This window comes from Talpa occidentalis, unplaced genomic scaffold (genome assembly GCF_014898055.3).
Source record: "Talpa occidentalis isolate TD23 unplaced genomic scaffold, MPIMG_talOcc4v2.1 talOcc4.16, whole genome shotgun sequence".
Classification (NCBI taxonomy): domain Eukaryota; kingdom Metazoa; phylum Chordata; class Mammalia; order Eulipotyphla; family Talpidae; genus Talpa; species Talpa occidentalis.
In genome coordinates, this window is record NW_023601653.1 from 39,135,959 (window position 1) to 39,158,764 (window position 22,806).

Consider the following 22,806-nt stretch of genomic DNA (forward strand, 5'->3'; position numbering starts at 1 on the left):
GCTCAGGTTCGCTCCGGGGACGGGGTAGGGTGTCAGGCGAGCAGCCAGGCGCCGCCCGTCGGCGGGGGCGAAGCCAGCCTTGACCTCCTCCCTCCTCCTCCCGGCGGCGCCCCGCGCGGGGCGGGGTCGCGCGCCCCCCCCGGACTCTGGAAAGGGGGTGTCCGCGCAGGAGGCGGAAGGGGGCTCGGCGCGCTCGGAGGGAACCCGGGGTGAGGTCACACCCCAACTTGGCAGCGTCGGGAAGGGAGGGGTGAGGCGCTGCGGGGAGGGAGCCCAAACTTACCGCGCTGCGGGGCTCCCCGCGCCGCGCCGGCGGCCAGGCACAGGCAGAGGCACAGGCAGAGCGGGAGCAGGCGCGCGAGGGTCCGCCGCGGGCGCATGGAAGGGCCGGGAGCCGCTGTCCGAGCTGCTCCCTCCCTGCGCGCTCCGGGCGACGGACGGGGCGGCGGGAGGCATGACGGGAAATTCCTGGGCACGGGCAGCCGAGTCCAAATATGAGCATAGGAGCCGCGCGAGGGAGGACGGCGGAGCGCTGGCCGCGGACGGGGCGCGCTGCCCGGGCCTGGCGGCCGCCAACTCCCCCCTCCTCCTCTTCGGGATCCTCCTCCGCGGCTGCCCGGGGGCCGCCGACCGCCGACAGCCACGGGGGACCGGCGCCCTCTTGCCCGAGGGCATCCCGGGGCCCGAGAGCTGGGTGGGCCAAGCATCCCAGCCACAGGTCCCACCTAAGACCCCCTGAGGGTGGAAGAGAGACCACCTCGGGCCTGGACAGCGAGCCAGGGACCGTGGGAGGATTTATGAGGGATTTTGAATACTCTTGCTTGCGCTTCCCCTAATAAGTTGAACTCTTTGGCAAGGGGATGGAGAGGTCTGGCGGGTATTTTCCCTCAATGTGGGAGAGCGAGGCTGGAGGGCGCCCATTCAGGTGGACGCGCTCTGGAGAGTCTCCCCTTGCGCAAGAAACAGGCGTTGTAATCCATAAAGCCACCCTCCTGCGCTTCAGGTGAGTGCGCATTCTACACCAGGTGTGTGTGTGTTGGCAGGTGTGGGGTTTTTTAAGCCAAACTTGCAGGCAGATCTTCCTAAATTTATATCAGAACACCATAAATGGAGTTGGGGCAAGCTGAGGGACGATAGTTTTCACGTTAGCCAAATGCTGTTTAAACTAGTCTTTCCTTCCACCTCCAACCTCTCTTCATCCCCTTTATACTAGTTTATATTTGTAAAGGGCAGTGGCCCTTAGCTTTTTAAGACAACATAAGTGTGCCTTAATTACTGTAATTTTTTTTTTTTTCCTCACACTGATGGGACAGTCCTTGGAAATGTAGGATGTTAGGCTAATGCTTGTGAACATTTTAAGATGCTACAGGAATGATTAATGGATGCAAAATACATAGGGGTAAATGTCAAACAGATTTAGAGTGTCGATTATTCTAATATGAACTGAAGTGACGGTAATTTGTACAACACACTGTTTGTTTGAAAATGCTATATCTGAAAATCAGAAAGTTGATTTCAAAACAAATTCAATTCTGGCAAAGTATTAAGGCCTATAAGCCAAAAACCAGTCCATTTGCAAGTAGCTCCCCTTAAATCATCTAGTACTGAACAACACAGCATACCAAGAATTTCATCTGGTATACGGGGAGATTTCACTCTCTATGTATTGGTAGTGATAATGGAGCTAAAGGCAGATGACCTAACTTAACTAATGGGGAGTAAGCAGTAAATGAAGGATTTAAAAGACACATAACATTGCTATTCAATTAGGTACTCAGAAGCTGAGTAGTTGGGATTCTCTGGAGACTCTTCTCCCTTCCCTCTTTTTTATATTTTTAACTTTGTGTTACATAAGCATCTGTTTTTCCTTACTTCCCCCACAACACCTAGCATAGTTCTTTGCCCATAGTTGGAACACTTGTTTAAAAACAAAAATAAAATAAGCACAGTCTGACATGTAGGAGATCCCTAAGTGTAAAGAAGTTGGTTTCAAAAGAATTATAGTAATTACAGCTATATTTAAAATGTTTTTGTTGAGTACAAAAACATAAAATTATAAAGAATTATTACTAGTATGAGGTTGACTGTTATTACAAATTAATATAAGTGACAAGTTAATTGACAGAAACATTAAAGGCTGTTCTAAAGACTTGATTAAGTATATTAAGGGGGGGCAATTAAAGTTACTGAGTCCATAGTAAGTGCCAAACACTGTGCTAGATGTCACTGAGCTTCTTAGTTTTTCATCCCTGTTTTACAGATAATAAAGGCATAGACAAAAAAGTTATGCTACAAGAAGTGGGTAAATACTATTGAAGTTCAGACTTCATTCCTAAGTGTATGTGTACTCTTTTTACCATACTAATCTGCCCCATTTTCTTTAGATTTAAAAATGGGGTATTAAAAATTGTATTCATTGGGCTTTTGTGTGCACTCAGGTTACCTCAAGTAATAGGAGTAAAGAATACTTGTGGAAATTTGACCAGAGACTTAACTGGCTCAGCAGGTCATCCTTTGTGGGCCTCAGGGTTACCAGGAACAGGAAAAGTACTACCCTCTGACCACATTCCAAGGAGTTTTGTACTTTAACCACATATATTTAAGTCATATATTTCACAATGTTTTCTCTTTTTTAAAAAATTATAATCTGAATAACAATCATGTTAACATATCACCTTAAACATTGTTTTTAAGACAAAGGACCCTGGTGCTTATACATCAAGCCTCCTCCAATCCAAAGGTGTGCTAGTAACTGTTTAACCAACAAAACTGGAAAAGGAAGACTTGATTGTAATTTAAAAAAAAAAAAAAAAACAACTTCTGTAGTGTATATACTCCCACCACTCTGAGTATCTGAAGGTAGAGTTGGGAAGAGACACACACAACCAGTAGTCGAGACCTGTTCAAAGCCTGTCCCAGCACACCTCTGCCCCAGATCCTCATAAAATGTCTTCAGAACACAGTGATAATTCAAGCTATACAAACACAGCCCTTTGTCTCTATGCCTGTCTTTCCACTTTTGCTCCCACTACTAGCTGCCAATTTACTCTAACTCATAATCAAATGCCCCAGAGGGGAGAACCTGATTCTGTCACCATTGTTTCTCTTGGGGAAACTTCTTGCATGAGCCTATCTCAGAAGCCCCTGAGCAGCCTATTACCTCTGAACCCAGTGTCTTTGCTTGGTCCTTCAATTCTGGTGGTTTGGAAGGCTCACATACCACACCATGCTAAAGAAACAGATTGTTAACATTTTTAGGGGCCTGGGGTTGTGACAGTCTCTTTCAAAGGGAGTCTGTAAGTATGATAGGCATCTAAGTTGCAACCTCTCCAACATACTGTTCTCAGATCTCTAATAAAACCCATTCTGCCAGTACACAAAGCTTTGGGACATCTCCCCACTCCATATACCCCAAGGAACATTTTGGATGGATGCCAACAACTGAAAATGGGATGGACACAACAGGACTAGATCCGATTCAGAAGTTACCAGTCAGGGGCCTCCCTGGTGGCGAGCAGTTGCTGGGCTGCAGAGGCTGCCCACAGCCTCTGTAGCGCAGGTTCGATCCCCAGCTGCCCAGGTCCCACATGGCACGCAGACCTCTCCAGCCGCCCGCTGCTCCCCTCAGCAGTGTACTTCAGTCCTTCTGCCTGCTCTGCTCCCCGCTCTGGCTCTGGTGAATTCTCTCACCCTCCCGCGCTTCTGACTGTACCCAGTGCTTGTATAAATAAATAAATAAATCTTTAAAAAAAAAAGTTAAGAGTCAGGGCAAACACTCTAAGTTAGTATCTAAATTCAATGAACACTGATCACAATTGTTATAAAGCTGTGATGATCAATTGGAGGGTAAGGCTAATACACCTTAAGAAGATATAATATTCTCCAGAAGAAAGTGTTTCAAACTACACTCAATCCAAACATGCAAAAATATTGCTTTATCTTGGGAAGTGAATGTTGTCACCTACACTGTTTTATGCTGATGAAAGTTTTACCACATGCCTCAGTATGTGCTGGGGTGGGAATGGGGTGAGAAGAACTATTCTCAGCCACATGAAAGATGCAAAGTCAGTGCTGGCTGGCTACACCTGACATTTTATCAGATACAGAAAAAGAATTTCCACTTTCATGACCCCCCGCTCACCCCCAGTCACCAAATGCACTAAAATGACAAGGACTCTCTACCAAGGCATCAACTGGGACCCCCAAAGACAAAAGATTGGATTAAGGCGAGCATTTTCCTTCTTTTATAGAAATGGTGCACCTGTATCTTAGATGGCATGTTTTAAAAAAAATGTATACAGTTGAAGCCATCCCTTTTGTTAATTCTGGAGAGATCTGAGGTATGTATGAATTTCAGTGATTGATGTGCTGCCTGATTCTACCAGTTTGGGCTTGTAGAATTATTAATGTTACAATTAATAAATATTTAACAAGATTTTAATATTATAGAGAATTAAATCCTCTTCTCTAGGCCAGCAAAGCTGCTTGGCTTTTGACAAGATTGCATCATATTAAATGGTATATGGAAAATCACCTACATACACAAAGAATAATGGGGAGAGGAGAGGCAAGAACAAACTTGTTCAGTGGTACAGGTAAATTCTTTTTTTTATTTTTTATTTTTAAAAGATTTTTATTTATGTATTTATACAAGCACTGGGTACAGTCAGAAGCGCGGGAGGGTGTGAGAATTCACCAGAGCCAGAGCGGGGAACAGAACAGGCAGACTGATGAAATACACTGCTGAGGGGAGCAGTGGGCGGCAAGAGAGGTCTGCGCGCCATGTGGGACCCTCGCCAGTGGCCAAGGATTGAACTGGCGCTGCAGAGGCTGCGGGCAGCTTCGCAGCCCAGTGCTCAACCACTGCGCCACCAGGGGAGGCCCGGTACAGGTAAATTCTGATGGGAGACTTGATTCTACTCTTTCACTCAGTCTCACCTCCAAAGTACTTCTGAAACCTTGCAAACCAGGAGAATGTCACCATTCGTGGTTCCTCAAATATATGCTTACAATTGCAAGACATGACTCAAACAGAATGTAATAACAGGGTTTATTTACAAGGGAGAAATTGGAGGGGGGTGAGAGGAGAAAAGGTGGGGGGGAGAGAGAGAGTTTCTAAAGCTACAAATAGTCCTTTGTTCTACCCCAGATAATGTCCACAGTATCAGATAGTCCAAACCAAAAGCTGTTGATGAGAGCCTTGAGCTGGTGGCACACCAATAAGTGATGGACCAGAAACCACAGTGGCAGCTGGAGGTGATCACAGGTGGTGCTGCCAGGGTAACACTGCAGTCCAGAAGTCAGGGCAGGCAGCACAGGAGGCAATTACAACAGGAGACAGCTCTAGAGGTAGCTGGGTGCAGGTCATTGGCACCAGTCAGCAGGCAATGTCAAGGGTCAGAAGCCAAGGTCTTCCCAGGGGATAATGCCTGAACTCATTTGCTGGTGGATTTTATGGATTTTCAGGGTGCATGGGTTTTAAAACTAATTGGCACACTTTAAAACCCTAATGGCACCTGGAGGCAGGGGGAGAGGGGAGATGAGAAGCTGGGGTGGAGTACAGCTAGAAATCCAACATTGTACCACCTCCATTGTACAGGAGACATGGAGCTCCTCTTATACCAAGAGCATTTCACCCCATATTATGTGTGTCCTGTGTGTAAAGGTATTTTTCACACGTTTTCTCTAACTGTAAACTAGTTCCTCATATGCCATTCATCCAAAGTGGCTATGAACTGATCCAGTTGTAGAAAAAATTCAGGGTGTATTGGGTTTCCTGGAAAATTCTATATTACTCTCCAAATAGTGGCTCCTTAGTGGATGTTCTGGAGTGGTTTTATCTCTGCTTAACTTTTGCCCTGTGCCCGACTATTAGAACCAACCTCAAGATCAGCTACAACTCTACTCAGAGGGCAAAGATGGGATATTGGCGTCAGACAGACCTAAATTCCAGTGTGACATCTACCATTAAAGCTAGCGGGACAGTGAGTAAGTAACTTTTCTAATCCTTGATATTCTACTGGTTCTACCCATTTCTTCCTCCTCAAGTATCTGGTGTAGTTAATTCATAGTATCATTGCTCTTGGTAATGGTATTATGTTGCTCTTGTCTTTTTGCTAAGGGGTTTGTGCTTCAGTTTTTCTTTTCTTGTAGAAGAACTCCTTTTAGTATTAGTTGAAGAGTATATCTGGTTGTGGCAAATTGCATTAGCTACTGTTTGTCTAAGAAAACCCTTATTAAAATAAAACACCAAGCCTTTGTTGTAAAATGGAAAAAGCACTCTGGTGCTTGGTACTTAGACCTTTGCTAGCATATCTAAGTCCTTTATAAATACCAATTTGGAACTAATATTATTAACTTTAATCATTGTTTACCAACTTTCAAGCACCACGAACTCACTCTTTGACTTTAAGCTTTATCTGATATGATTTCCTGTCTGAAATGACTCATAGTTTCTCTTCACAGTTCAGAGTGCTACATTTGTATTCATAATCACCTCTTAAGGAAGTTTGTTCATATTTAGTAATCTCTTCAACATAAATTTTCTTCAAAATTACCTTTTATATATCCAAGTTTTCTAATAATTTAACTATGTTTTGAAAAGTTTTTTAGATTTTAACTCCCTCACAATAATCACATTAGGTTACACACATATATGAATAGTCAAATGATTTTGTGAAAATCATTTTTTAAATTACCAGACATATAATGCAACTTTATTTTTTTAAAAGATTTACTTATTTATGTATACAAGGGCTGGGGTGCAGGCTAGAAGTGCAGGAGGTGAGAGGATTCACCAGAGACAGAGTGGGGAGCCGAATAGGCAGATTCACTGAAATACACTGCTAAGGGGAGCAGCGGGCAAGACAGGGGAGGTCTGCTGTGCCATGGGGTTACCTCCCTGGCAGGAGATCGAACTTATGTTGCAGTGGCTGCAGATAGCTTCATACTGCTGAGACTTAATCTCTTGTGCCACCAGGGAGGCACCTATAATGCAATTTTAAAAATACCTACAACACAGGAATATCTTTGCACTTATTCAGCAAATTTTTATCTATTTATTTATTTCAAGATTTTATTTATACAAGAATTGGGGTACAGGCCAGATGCGTGGGAGGGTGAAAGGATTCACCAGAGACAGAGCAGGGAACAGAACAGGCAGACTGATGAAATACACTGCTGAAGGGAGTAGCGGGCGAGACAGGAGAGGTCGGCTCGCCATGTGGGTTTCTCCGAGGCTGGCAGAGATTGAACTGGCACTGCAGAGGCTGTGGACAACTTTACAGCACTGCGCTCAACCACCTGTGCCACCAGGGAGGCCCTCAGCAAATATTTACTAGAAACTTAATATGTGATAGACAATAAACAATTTAAGCCAGTAAAATATTTAGTATGCTAGAGTGTAACTGCTAACACAAGAAATAAGGCAGAGAAGGTTGTTCAAAGTGTTAAAGAAGTAAAGAAAGAAGGAAACAAGTAATTGGGAGAGGAGGAGACAGCAAGTGGTAAAGGTCCTGCCCAAGGCAGAGGTAGGGCAGTCCTGTTGGAGGCCAGGATGAAGAGGAAAGGTTAATAAAGGGGTGGTGGTGGGAACATTAGGAAATGTGACATGAGAGGCAATCATGGAGGGTGTTATGATCATTAGGAGGATGTTGGCTTTTATGCTAAAGAAGATGGGAAACTATGATAGGTTTTTAAGCAGAGGAATGACATGATCTGATATATTTTAACAGAATTAACTTTGGCTGTTCTGTTCAAGCGTGCAGATACAGAAGGCGAAGCCAGTTAAAAGTTCTTAAAGTGTTCAGGGTGAGAAAAGAAGGTGATTTGGAATAAGAAGCAGACAGTGGAAGTGGAGAAAAGTGATCAAATTACAGATATATTGGGAAGAAGGGGCCCTTAAGATTAGCTGATAGACCAAATACAGTGTGTTAAAAAAATTAAGAATGTGTCCACACCTTTTTTTCTTTTTTTTTTTTTCTTTTTGCCAGAGTATTATAGAACTGTCATTTCTGGGGAGGAAGGGATTTAAAAGTAGGTGGTGGGTAGTATATTTAGCAGCTCAGATTTGAACATGTTAAGTTTAAAATGACTTTTAGACATCCAAGAAAACACTCAGCTAGACCATAAAATATAAATGTCACATGAATAGGGGGAGGGGTGTTTGGGCTAGACAGAGCATATATATGATATTTAAATAATCAGTCCATGAACTGATAAGAAATGAAAGAGCCAGGATCACTAGAAAGGTGAGGCTAAAGAGAGCGAGTCAGGCAAATATGGAGGCCACAGAGACAAATGAAGCTTTTATTACTTTTTTTAAAAAGATTTATTCATTTATTTATATAAGCACTGGGTACAGTCAGAAGCATGGGAGGGTGAGAGAATTCACCAGAGCCAAAGCGGGGAACAGAACAGGCAGATTGATGAAACACACTGCTGAGGGGAGCAGTGGGTGCGACAGGAAAGATCTGTCGCGCCATGCGGGACCCTCGCTGGCGGCTGGGGATCGAACCGGCACTGCAGAAGCTGCGGGCAGATTTGCAGCCCAGCGCTCAACCGCTGTGCCACCAGGGGAGGCCCAAAGTTTTTACTACTTTTGTGAATGCTTTTTGATATGTGGAAAGAGCAAATAAATAATTTAAACTTTTTATGCTTTTAAATGAGTGAACATAAAATATAAAAATGATTTTTTGTTACTTACAATTTGTGCCTGAAATTTACACTTAATGGTTGTCTCTAAATATCTGAGGAATAGCAGCACTGGAGTAGAGATATGTTCTATCATTGTGACCATAGTACAAAGCCATCCCTAGAGGGCCAATAGCCCAAGACCCATTATTTGTGGTATGTAAAGGTCAGTCAAGTGGCAAGGTCTACTAGACAGATGAGACTAAGAACGTCTTTTCAGAGATGGAAAGGAAATTTTGTGATGCTTGAATATATACAAAGCAGTTTTAAAATTGTTTTGTTTAAAGTGTTGTACAAATGTTGGGTTGTTGGCATTTGTTTGCTTGCTTTTAAGCTGGAGGTCATGTAAGTGGAGAAACTTGTAACTGATAGAGTTCTATTCAAACTCTATACCATGTTACAGTTGTGTATGACTTGACAATCCACTTTACTCTTCTGGAATTTAGTTACCGTATCTTTGAAATACAAGTTTTAATACTTGTCCCATCAATACTACAAAAGCTGATGGGAGAAAAATAATATGAGAGCACTTTCAAAGTATTGATGTCTCTGGCAAAGTCATGATTGAAGTGAAGTGCATTTTTCTAATTTCCTCACTTTTGTTTCTGTATATAAGACATAGTTCATGGCTTGATACGTATGTTAAGATACCTTCTTAAAATTCTGATAAAAGTAAAAATGTTTCTCCAAAGAAAATGCATTATACACATACAAAACTTGGTATACAATTGCACACTAAAAATCACATTGGAAAGCAACACGAGTCATCATAATTTCCTGTATAAAAGAGAAACTTTATGAAAATAGCATCTAAAAAAATTTGTGTGCAGTGGGCTGTGGGGTAGAACAGAAGAGGAGAGTAGTGTTGTGAAGACCATCCAGGTAGCTACAGCTATCCAGGCTCAAGATAATGAGGGCCTTTGATCTAAGATAGCAGCAGTAAGTCTAGAGATGAACATGCAGATATGGGAGAAATAAAACTGCAAGATAAAATGCAGGATGCCTAGATAATTTTGAATACCAAACACCAAGTAAAATTTTAGTGTATCTTAAAATATTGCATGGGGCATACTTAACACTGCATTTTTCATGGCCAATCTGAAACCCCAGTTTGACTAGATACACTGTATTTATTGATTTGTTTGTTTGTTTGTTTGTTTATACAATCACTGGGTACAGTCAGAAGTGCAGGAGGGTGGGAGGATTCACCAGAGCCAGAGAGGGGAACAGAACAGGCAGACTGAAGAAAGACACTGCTGAGGGGGGCAGCGGGCGAGACAGGAGAGGTCTGTGCACCTTGTGGGACCCTCACCGGTGGCAGGGATCAAACTGGCACTGCAGAGGCTGCGGGCAGCTTCGCAGCCCAGCGCTCAACCGCTGCGCCACCAGGGGAGGCCCTGTATATATATTTATATATGTATATGTGTGTGTGTGTATTCCAGATATGTATCTGGAAACCCTAGAGAAGCTTGTGAACTCATTCTTACCCCTCCCTCCATATTTCTTTGAAGCAGATTCTGAAACAACCCGAAAATGTATGTGCAATACCACTCTTGTTAAATGGTAAGTCATTAAAAGCTAGTCCATTTAAGTTTTCTAGATTCCTGCTATGAGTGAGACCATCCAGTATTTTTCTTTTTCTTTCTGGCTAATTTCACTGAGCAAAAGAATAACTATAAGAAGGTGAAAATCAAAATCAACAAACAACTATGAACCAGAGACACTCTATGGGGGGCGGGGGACAGGGAAAGGAAGGATTGGGGTCAAAATAAGGGGTTTGCAATTGTATGGGGAATATAAAAATAAAATTTAAATTAAAAAAAAAAAGCTAGTCCAGCTCTTTTGTGGCTCAATAAAGATGTCAAATAGTTCTTTACAGATGTGAGCCTGATATTGTGGCTGTATTGTATTCACATTACATGGTTTTGTACTACCCAGCACAATGTATGTGAATATGTGTGTCTCCCATCCAAGTACTAACCAGGCCCGACCCTACTTAACTTCCGAGATCAGACGGGATCTGGCGCGTTCAGGGTGGTATGGCCGTAGACGAATATGTGTGTCTATGTGCATGTGTGCTTAATGTATAGGTTAACTGGCAAAGGAACCAGAGGTTCATCACTGCCCTAAAGAGAATAGTGAATAGGAAACATGAATTGGAGGAACCAGTCAGTTCTCCTGTCATCTGCAATCTCACACAAGTAGGGACTTGTGTGAGAAACTAGGCAAGCCAAGACTGTGGTCTAATTTGTTTGGACAATGTATGAAATGGGTAAGGCAGCAAGAAAGGCCCAATGATGAACCTTTTAGTGAAGGAGTAGGGGCAGTTAAAAATTAGGAGAAAGGAATCCATTTGAGATGGTAACAAAAAAGCAGAGGCAGGACAACAGGAACATTCAAGGTCACTCTCCCCATCTAGAAGTTTAAGATGGACCCTTGGGTGATGCAAGTGAAAATAGAAAATAAGAGGCATAGAATTTTAACCCGTATCTCTCTTACTCTGTAATTCTGAAATTTAACCCTTTATCTTTTCTATTTTATTATAAGTTCTGAAATTACCTTCACTGGGCCCTGGTCTCATTTAATGGAAAGTGAAAAGTCAAGGTAGCAAGGAGAAAAGGGGCTGGTTTCAACCCACTCCTTTTGTAGATATACGGACAGACTCTTCAGATAAGGATCAGCAGTATCCAAGAATGGCCCACAGGGAAGCCAGAGGCCACAAAAATCCTACAACACACACCTCAGGGGAGCATTTTGGTGAAGACAGCTAGGTCAACCTCATGAATGGCCTGTAGCTTAGTAAAGACTGCCCCTGAGTAAAAATGAGTATTGCTAATTGGGAGTGGTAGAGTTGCAGAGTGAGACTTGGCAGGATTTGGGTATCAATGGAATTTTCAACATTAACAGAGAAATTTGAAAAGGGAGCTAGATTCTCCTAGCTAGAAGTTAGACTCCCCACAGTACAGCAAATGCTTAATAAATGCCATTGACTGACCCTTTTAAACTAGGTGAGGGGAGAAGCAGAAGGGAGATGACTAAGGAAGGCTTTATGTATTTTTCAACTCTCATAATTTTTCAACTCTCATAAAGAAAACAGATCAAAAATGAGTTAAAAAAAAATCTATCAGCCATTTTTCCTCCGATAGTGTCATAAAATGAATAGAAATAAAAAACAGTTCCTCCTATCTCGCCCGCTGCTCCCCTCAGCAGTGTATTTCAGTCAGTCTGTCTCTGGTGAATCCTCTCACCCCCTGCATCTCTGGCCTGTACCCCATAGGCATAAATAAATAAATCTTAAAAAAAAAAAAGTTCCTGCTAAAAACCCTTATAGTCGGCTCCCAGTGGTAACAATAACAAATAGAACTACAAGTAAAATTGTTTCACATTAATGAAAATATGTAACTATACCGCAACTAAATTGCTGAAAATACAAGCTATTTAGTGGAAAGAAACCCTAGACATTTACCAGTGTTTGAAGTAGAAGCAAACCTGAAACAAAATCTTTTTCCAAATGAATTAAATGATGTTTACCTAATTTCATGTTATATCAATATGGAAAAATACACTGGAAAATCTATATATTAAGTGTTGTGTTAATAACATGCATAAAATAGCTGGGAATTATTTCCAACTTTACATCTAAAAATTCCTTTGGTCTGACAGCATGTATTATTTCCTGTTCTTGTATTCTGTGGAAACTAGCACATCCATTTCAACCTCTGTCACTTTCCCCCTCTTATCTGTATTCATGGGAGAAATTGTTTTATGCTGCCCTGATAGTTATTCCTAGGTTGATCTCAGCCCCAGAAGTCATATTGCAATGGACATCAAATTGAAATATCAGAATTACCTAGAAAGCTTGTTACTATCCTGGAATCTTTCCCAGATACAGTGATTCTGCAGATCTGGTGAACAAATCAGGAATCTGAATTTCGTACAGATACCCCCAGAAAATTCTAAGACAGATGATTCACAGATCATTCTTTGAGAAACTCTGAGTTAGAATAAGTAATTTTCAAATTGAGGCGGGTAAGCCTCAATCTCTTTTTCTGTAATGCCCAAACAGGAATGGAAAGGATTAGAGGAAAATATGTCAGTGTATATGACACAGCTTTCATGACCTGTACAAATACACAAGCTTAGTATAATACAAATAACCAGGAAACTCAGATTTTTCAGTTTTCAGCCCTATGTCAGGCAGGGTTCATTATTAAATAAGGCACTGCAAGATTGAGTTGCAAAAAATAAATGCATCCAGGGCCTCCCTGGTGGCACAAGGGGTTAAGACGCAACCTATGAAGCTATCCACAGCCACAGCAGCACGAGTTCAATCCCCAGCCAGGGAGCTACCCACAGCACAGCAGACCTCTCCTGTCTCGCCCACCGTGCCCCTCGGCAGTTTATTTTAGTCAATCTGTCTGTTCTGTTCCCCACTCTGTTTCTGGTGAATCCTCTCACCCCCCACACCTCTGGCCTGTACCCTAGTTCCAATAGGAATGCATGCATAAATAAATCTTAAACAAAAATAAAAATGGGCAAAGGACTTAAAAGCCTATTTCTCCAAAGATTATGCAAATGCTGCTACACATGGAAAGATGTTCAACATCACTAGCCAGCAAGGAAATGAAAATCAAAACCACATTAAGATACCATTTCATATGTTTATTATAGCACTATTTACAATAGGCAAAACCTGGAAATAACCCAAATGCCCAAAAATAGATGACTGGATCAAGAAGATGTGGTGTATATATACACAGTGGAATACTATTCAGCTATCAAAAAAGATAAACTCATGCCATTCGCAGCAATGTGGCTGGAGCTAGAAGGAATTAGGCTCAGTGAAATAAGTCAGAAGGAAAAAGAAATTGGATGGTTTCACTTATAGCAGGAATATAGGGGAACGAAATAAAACATCAGTATAAAAAATAATAATACAAAACACAACAAAGCAAAAACAGACAATTATAAACCAGAGACACCTTGCAGGGAGGGAGGGAGGAGCACAGGGGACTGAGGTGATGGTGCACGGGTGCATTGGTGAAGGAAATTCTATGGGGACTAAACCTGAGGGAGGGGGGGAAGCAAATATTGTTTAAAAATGAACAGTGATATAAAAAAAATTTAAAAAAGTATAAAAAGATACCATTTCATACCCAACAGAATGCCTTTAAGGAAAAAAAGAAATGTGTCAGGCTGTCGGAAAAGTAATGACACATTTTTGTTTGAAAAACAGAAAAAAAGCCTCATGACCTTTCCAACAACCCAACAGCATTGTGGATTGTAGAGAAATAGTACCTTTATTATATATACTACTGGTGGAAAAGTTAAATGGCATAACTGCTTTGGAAAAGTATTAGGCAATTCCTCAAAAACTTAAACATAATTACCCAATGACCGAGCAATCCAATTCCTACTTATACCAAAGAGAAATGTGACCTATGTTTATAGAAAACCTTGTAGCATTATTCCTACTAGCCAAAAAAGTGACAATAACCCAAATGTTCAACTTACTATAGGATAAAATGGTTTATCTATACAATGGACTATTATTATTTTTAATTTTTTTAAAACAATATTTGCTTCCCCCACTCCCTCAGATTGAGTCCCCATAGAATTTCCTTCCCCAAGGCACCTGTGCACCATCACCAGTCTCCTGTGCTCCTCCCTTCCTTTGATCCCTCTCCCTTCTCCTCCCCTGAAGTATGTCTGATTTCTAATTGTCTGTTTTTGCTTTCTTGTACAATGGACTATTATTCAGCCATTATAAGGAATGAGGTACTGATTTCAAGGGTGAAACTTGAAAATATTATGCTAACTGAAAGGCCACAAAGGATGACAAATTGTATAATTCCATTTATGTGAAATGTACACAATAGGAGAATTTATAGAGACAAAGTAGATTAGTGATTAAGCAATGGCTGTGAGGGCTGAAGAGGGTGGGGGGCATGGCTAGAGGGTATGGGGTTTATTTTGTGAAGTGATAAAAACATTCTAAAATTGATTGATTGTAGTGATTGTGCCCAACTCTGTGAATTTTCTAAAAACAAATTATGCCCCTTAAATAGATGAATTGTATGGTATGTGAATGATATATCAGTAAAGCTATTATGAAAAGACAAATTAAGAAGCCCTATCAATGAGCCAGGCAGCATACACTATTCTCATTTATGTTCAGACACTCACCAGGAATTCCTGCAAGTAATTCTTCCCTACTTTGACGAGTAGGTCAGTTATCAACCTTAGTTTTAGGCATTAAGATTTTTCACTTTCTGAGTTTCCATTGGTATTTTAGAAAGAGGGTGGGAGACAATAAAATGTGAATTGTTAGTCAGACAATATCATGACCTGGAAGCATCAAGGTAATCTTTTTTTACAAAATTTTTAAGTTTCATTATACTACAGATACTTTTAATTTATGTTATTTTCCCTAGGTGTAGCAGGTCAGTAAGAGACTGTATGAATCCTAATATGAAGGAATCAAGGTTCTTTTTTCCAGAGTGACTGGAGATTTCAATTATCTGCCAAGATGGCGTGACAGGGGTCAAATTTACCTTCTTATATGAAACAACCAATTAAAAAAAAAAGACAAAATAGACATCAGACACCAGTTCAACAAAGAGAAAACAAATAGCAAGAGGACAGACTTTAAGCTTAACCCAAATCATATTATATGTAAGTAAAATGTACACGCTAAATTAAAAGGCAGAGATTAAGAGATTGTCAGATTGGATAAAAATGTCCTAATTAAATACTGCCTACAAAAACAAACTTGTAATATAAAAATACAAACTGGTTAAAAAATGATGGAAAAAATATACCATATAATCACAAGTCAAAAAAAAAAAATGCTGCAATGGCTATGTTAATATCAGACAAGTAAATTAAGTATATTTAAGAGCAAATAATATAACTATGGATAAAGGCCATTTCATAATGATAAAGGGGTCAAAACAGAGAATCATCATGTTTAATAATAGAGCTTCAAAATACAGGCACTCCCTGGTTGGAAGTTTCAATACACTTCTCTAACTGACAGAACAAGTAAATAGAAAATAACAATACAGACGATATTGAATCCCCTAAAACCAAAATACACTTATTTTAGACCTAGAATAACAGTTTTTTTTAAATAGGTGTGTGTGTGCTATTTGATTCAACACTAATTTTAAGTCACATACTTACCCTAAAAATCTAGTATTAAACATCAAAAATAAGAGCCTATTCTTATGTAATTTGTATCATAGCAAGGTATACAGGTAATAAACACAAACAAATAAGATACTTTCAGACAGCAATCAATTATAGAGTAATTTAAGAGAGGTCAGGCAAGTGCATGCAAAGATCAAGGCCAGGGGGCCCTGATTACAGGCAGAAAACAAGTACGAAGGCCCTAGATGCATGCATTGGGGCAAAAGAAAGCAGACTAGAGTGGGTGGATAAAGTGAACTGAGAGGCATAACAGGAGAAATATTTGAAGAAATGGGTCAGTTCACAAGCCTTGAAGGCCAAAACAAGAAATTTGGACTTTTATTTTTTTTTTCAAAGAGGCATGTATTTTTATTTATTTATTTGCTTGTTTTGTTTTGTTTATACATGCACTGGGTACAGTCAGAAGCGCGGGAGGGTGAGAGAATTCACCAGAGCCAGAGCGGGGAGCAGAGCAGGCAGAAGGACCGAAGTACACTGCTGAGGGGAGCAGCGGGCGGCAGGAGAGGTCTGTGTGCCACGTGGGACCTTCCTCTGGTGGCCGGGAAGCAGCCGGGGATCCACAGGGAGCTTGGCAACCCAGCGCTCAACCGCTGCGCCACCAGGGAGGCCCGAAATTTGGACTTTAATGAATAATGAATCACTGGAGGATTTTATTTTAGATAGTGATGTTTGAAGATTTTGATTCCTGCACAGAAAATTGAAATTGAGCAGGAAACAAGAAGACCGGCTTAGAAGTTTTTGCAGTAATCCAGGCAGGATATAATGATAGCATCAAGAGAACAGAGATTGGGGAGGGGTGTAAGAGAATGGATAGATTGGAGATTATAAATATCAATGTATTATGTTATATATATTTTAAAGGCTCAAAGAACCTAATAGCTAACTCAATATAGAAATTGAGAATAAGAGAAAAAAAGAACTAGGTTCTCATCTTAAGCAGCTGATATATGTTTGGAAGCGAGGCATGGAAATCAGTTTCATTTTGCTGTATAAAATTTGAAGAATGTTATCCAAATGGAGATATCAAGTAGTAAGCTGAATATGTAAGTCTGAACCTAGAGGACAATCAGAGCTAGAGGTACGATTCTGGGAGTCCTTCATTAGGCCTGGGAAAGGGAAGCAGTGCAGTTTAGTTGGCGTTCAACGGCTGAGTGAGAACGAGGATTTAGCTAGAGAAGTACAGGCTATTCTATACCTGTACTGCCAGCTTGGTGGCAATGGCAGCTACATGTGGCTATTATCAATTCTTTTTTTTTTTTTAAAAAAGCATACAAGAGCTGGGGCAGAGGCCAGAGGTGTGGGGGAGGGTGGGTAGAGGATTCACCAGAGACAGAGGGGGGAGCAGAACAGGTGAATCTACTGAAATACACTGCTTAGGGGAGCAGTGGAGAGACAGGAGAAATCTGCAGAGCTATGTCAGTTAGCTCCCTGGCCAGGGATCGAACTCATTCTGCAGTGGCTGGCAATAGTTTCATAGTGCTGAGACTTAACACCTTGGACCACCAGGGAGGCACTATTATCAATTCATAAGTACCTGTTTTTAAGCATCCTTTCCAAAAGTGGGGCTGCCAAAATTCTGCTTGATTTAGCATCCTCTGTTTAGTCATCTGGAAGTGAATTGCTGAGATAAGTCTAGGAAAAAAGGGCAAACAAGCCATGCAGGTGACCTATAGTGCAGTTAGGTTTTCCTAATACCAGAGAGTGAGAACTGCAAACTAAATCTTATTAAAGGAAAATGTTCTGAGCACAAAATAGTGCTGACTTGTAAATCGCAATTTGTCATTCAAACAGTGACCGTCATACAAGGAAATATATAACCAAGTCCACTATCAGGTACCAATATTCACATCATATGCAGGAATAGGCAGACCAAAAAGAGCATGAAAATGGATTCTGTAATAACCTATGCACCATACATTAATTTTTATCAGCTCATCACAAGAAGCTTTCCTGAGAGCCCATGGGAAAGGAGACGTTTATCTTTTTATGTACACTAATTAAAAAGTGTTTAAAGTATCACCAACTGTGTCAGATGTTGCTGAGAGGTTAAGGAAGGTGGGGACTGAAAACTGACTTTAGGATTTGGTATTGAGTAATTTGGTCACTGGTGACCTTGTTAAGAACTTTTGCAAGTAGAGGGAATAATGATAGTGGAAGGTGAGCATGTGGAGACTAACTTGTTCATGCTAGTTCTCTTTCATATGGGGTAGAATAAAATGGGAATGTCTTCAAGTGGATGATTTTTAAGCGGGTCCAAATGTAATATAGTTCACAGTTGATAAGAGTATCTGGATAATTACCATGTTCCAAGGACACATTGTTAGGAGCTCTATTGTAATTAGCTTTAAAATCAATAAGTTATTTTCTGAAATGTTCAACATCACTTGTAATCAGGGAAATGCAAATCAAAACGACAATGAGATACCATCTTACACCAGTGAGAATGGCACATATTAAAAAAACTAGCAACAACAAATGTTGACGAGGATGTGGAGAAAAAGGAACTCTCCTGCACTGCTAGTGGGAGTGCAGACTGGTCCAACCATCATGGAAAGCTGTATGGAGATTCCTCAACCTACTAAAGATAGAACTTCCATATGATCCAGCAATTCCACTCCTAGATATTTACCCAAATGACACAGAAACATTAATTCAAAATTAATGCACCCCTATGTTTATTGCAGCACTATTTACAATAGCTAAGCTATAGAAACAACCCAAATGCCCCAAAATAAGATGACTGGATCAAGATGTGGTACATATGTACCATAATGCAGTATTATTCAGCAATCAAAAGATAAACTCATGCAATTTGCAGCAACATGGATGGAGCTAGAAGGGATCATGCTCAGCGATATAAGCCAGAAAGAAAAAGAAAAATACCAGATGGTCTTATTCATAGCAGGAGTTTAGAAAACCTAAATAAGGGGCCAGAAAAAAGAATAACTATAATAAAGAAAAAATCAAAATCAACAAGCAACTATAAACCAGAAACACACTGGGGCGAGGCGGGGGGAGAGGAGGAATTGTGGTCAAAATAAGGGGGGGTGTAATTGTATGGGTAATATAACCAAGATGAAAATGCATACATTGTACAAAAATGAAAAATGACGTAAGAAATATATAAAAAAATAAAAAATATAAAAAAGATATTTTCTGTCTTGAAAAAAGTGTTTTAATAAATGTTAAACTGAATTAAAATATGGCTTAGTTGTTATCTCATCTACCCTGTCTCCTCCATTTATTAAGGTGTATAAGATGCCGCTCTGTATTACCAGAATTTCTTCTGCTATTTTCCACTCTATTTCCTATACTATCTTTTAACTTATCTGGCCCTTGTTCTTTCCTTCAGGGTGTGATTATCTTGAGGGTAGGCCATGTCTTTTTCATCTTTGCAGTGCTGACATTTGTTAGCAATAAGTCTACCTCAATGACCAACTAATCAAGTCTTCCTTATATGTGTCTAAAACATAAAGAAATTTTAACCAATGCTACTTAAAGTAGCTAGCCCATAAACTGTTTATGATGAGATAGGAGTTTGAATGTGTTAAAAAAAAAAAAAAAAAAAAAAAAGCTTTCCTTTTTCGAGGAAGCCCTGCTATGAAAAAATGTCTACCTAAACTAATCCATGCTTTAGTGATAGAGCTGATTTATGTTGTTGCCCCGCTTTATCCAAACACTAGAGAATTAGATAAAGACATCCAATGAAGAATGGATGGTTAAAATTAAGTTCCAAGTCTCCATCCATTTGTTCCCCATCCATCTTTATAAACATACAAACATTTACAGATCCTCAAAAAGATAATCCTGTTTTCTTTTGCTGGTAAAAAAATATAAAGACACAGGGCACTTAAAAAGTTTTTAAAAGCCAAGACACATTAAAAAAAACCTAATAAATTTTTAATTAGAATTTTTCCCTTTTTTAACAGGACAAGTAACAGATTACATCAAACTTCAGAAATTCTCAAATATCTACTTATTATACACATTCCCATCTGTCTTGCAGGGAAGGATCTTGGTCAGCTTAACAGTTTCCAGTAAAATAAGCTGCATAATTGTATATATTACAATAATAAATGTACAGTGTTTACATGAAATATATTTTAGAAGCGAGGAAAAGATGCATCTGCATCAAAAGGCGACCTTTTAAATAAAATGCCACAACTATTTTATACATTCACTCTTGCAACAGGTCACAAGATGGGGTCACTAAGCTCAGATAAATCACTATGATGCACATAAAATACAGAAAGATTGGTTATGTTATATATATTATATATATATTTATATTTTCACACTTTAGCATCTGAGACATAAACTGAGAATTTAAAATTTATTCTCTTCAGATAACAAATCATATTTTATTCTTCATAAACATGGTGCCCACAAAAGCACATAGGTAAGGCACAATAGGGTTTTCTGTTACAGAACAGTGTGCATCATGTTTACTTAACCAGAAAACGTGCATTATCTGTGCAAGTTCATGCTGCAAACCCAACACATATACAATTAAACAAAAAAGGAAACTGAGCTTTAAACAAATTCAAAATTGATACAATTCCAGCTGTTTCACATATTCATTTGGACTAACAATGATATATAACAGGTTATTTTTTCAAAAAGCCAATTGTTACATCACAAGCAAACTTTGCTCAGCAACTACTTTAATCTGAAATCAAAAACAGTAATAAAATAACTTTATTGAAACAAAGTAAATGCTGAGGCACAAAGCGATGGTCACTCATGCACGGTGCAAGGTCACTCGTGCATTTACTATATTGCAAACTTTCATGACCCAAAGTTGGAAATATAATTTTTCAAATACACAATTTGCTGCAACAATGTGCCCTGTTACAAATTTGATATAACAGGGGAGTGAACATTTCCTTAAATTATAAAGATTGGGAAATGATTTCATCCCAATGGTACTATGCCATAGCCCTAGTATTTATAATAAATACAGCTTTTCACAAAATACCAATATCTGCCAATTGCTTCTTTATTGCTCACATAAATCTGAATCTATTACAACTGGTATCAGAACTTTCACACAAAAATCATACTCAGACATTTTAATATAAAACCTATAAAAGTTATTTTAAACTTGTATCTAATACTTCCAGGTGTCTGGCTGTTTGATCTATGTGATAGTACAACCATATGTATATGTGTGTGTATATATACACATATACACATACATATATATACATACACACATATATACACATACATATATATACACATTAGATTATGAATAAAATAGGAAGCTTATTTTACTGCTTTTCTGCAGATAACCTCAAAAAACAAGACTACTTTTGCCACCACCAGCATTTATACATATATACAAAAGCCAGTTTAAGTACATGTACATCCACGTATACTTATATGTAATCACTAAACCCAAATTAATTTTCCCATATTCCAGCTGTAGCAAATTAATCTCTCACAAGCAATAGAAATCTAAGGTTAAATGGGAAATAAACAATTTAACCACATTAGCCTGTAAGGAACCATGGAGGTGACTGTATACAAAAATTCACAACATTAGTTCACAGGAAATCATGGAAATACAAGAAGCCTCTTTACCATGCTTTTGTGTGGTTATCCAAACACTTCTTGGTGCAAAAATACAATTCACCACATCTGAAAATGCTTAATAAAGTCAATGTTCCTCATGCAAAACTTTAAATGCATTGCCTTTACTGAGCTCCAAAAACTGAACGAAACAATTATTCTATCTATTCAGCATTGCTGCCTCACTGCTAAGTCCCGTTGGAACCTTAAGATTTCTGGAACGTTTAAACAGCTGTATTCAATAAAAATATTACATACAAAAAAGCATTTAAAAAGGAAGACAGGAAGCCAAACAGGAATTTTCCTATTGTAAATTAACAGTTCTAGGAGTGGAAGAAAGTCTTTTCAGGAACCTCCTTGAGAATTGGCTAGGCCAGTCCGAAGACGAAGATGAGACATAGAGTTCATATGTTTATTTGATGGCTTCAAGGGAGTGTTGCAAGTAAGAGCTTGGGGAAAGCGATGGTGATATCTATCTAGTCGTAAATATTTTACTGTAACCAACTTCCCTGTTGTAAAATAAAAATATTTTAGATATATAAAATATGCTTAGTGTTTATAAAAAATAAACTGTGGTAAAAGGCACATGAATACAAAATGCAAATAAAATCAAAAGTATCACTCTAAAAATTCTAACTTAAATTTTTAAATTTAAAATCTAGTATAATTTAACAGTAAGTTATAATTTATCTTTTCAAAATGTTTATAATACTCAAATTTCTTACCATCAAACCAAGAGCCATGCAATGCCTTAAAAGCTTTTCCAGCATATTCTGGAGACAAACATTTAACATATACACAACCCTGTGATATTTTTTTAAAAAGAAAGAAAAATAGTATTAGTTTAATACCAACAAATCCATTACATAGAATTAAATATAAAATAGTACTTTACCTCACGTGAATTTTTGTCTACTGCAATGTGAACAATGCCATCATTATCACTGCATTTTTCTAAAATTGCTTCTTGAATTGCCAAGTGCCACTGGTCCCCTATTTCCCTAAAAATTGAATGAAGACCAAAAAAATCAACAACCATATTCCTACTCAGTAAGATGTTTTTGTCTCATATATTCATATATATATATATATATATATATATCCTGTAAGAATGGGGACAATTTAAAAACCACATATTGCTAAAATTAGTAGTAAATTAATGTTTGCTACTAGCAGTACACAGATTTAAAATATATTAGCTTTCAGAAGTCTCCATCTTTCTCTCATTTTCCAGCTTTGAATACACAAAGATGAGGCAATGTAGTATTAGCCCACCATACAAAAGTGTACTGCTTTTAAAATCCTATGTACCTGCAGTCATTTTTTTTT

The 22,806-nt window shown here is 39.2% G+C and overlaps 2 protein-coding genes across 3 annotated transcripts in view; both read right to left on the minus strand.

The window, feature by feature from the left end:
• MSRB3 (methionine sulfoxide reductase B3) overlaps positions 1–459 on the minus strand; it is a 151,457-nt gene extending 150,998 nt beyond the window's left edge. The window contains exon 1 of one of the 2 annotated variants that reach the window (XM_054696255.1): positions 284–459. Coding sequence is in view for 1 of the 2 variants with exons in the window: in XM_054696254.1 (XP_054552229.1) it covers positions 284–380 (97 nt within the window). In the remaining variant the exon portion in view is untranslated. The remainder of the gene's footprint in view (positions 1–283) is intronic. The other variant, XM_054696254.1, reaches the window with a different exon arrangement.
• A 19,299-nt stretch (positions 460–19,758) lies between these two features.
• Positions 19,759–22,806, minus strand: part of LEMD3 (LEM domain containing 3) — a 63,804-nt gene continuing 60,756 nt past the window's right edge. Inside the window, 3 exon segments of the mRNA XM_037514051.2 lie at positions 19,759–21,986; positions 22,203–22,281; positions 22,373–22,478. Coding sequence (XP_037369948.1) covers positions 21,823–21,986; positions 22,203–22,281; positions 22,373–22,478 — 349 coding nt within the window. The 3' untranslated portion in view covers positions 19,759–21,822.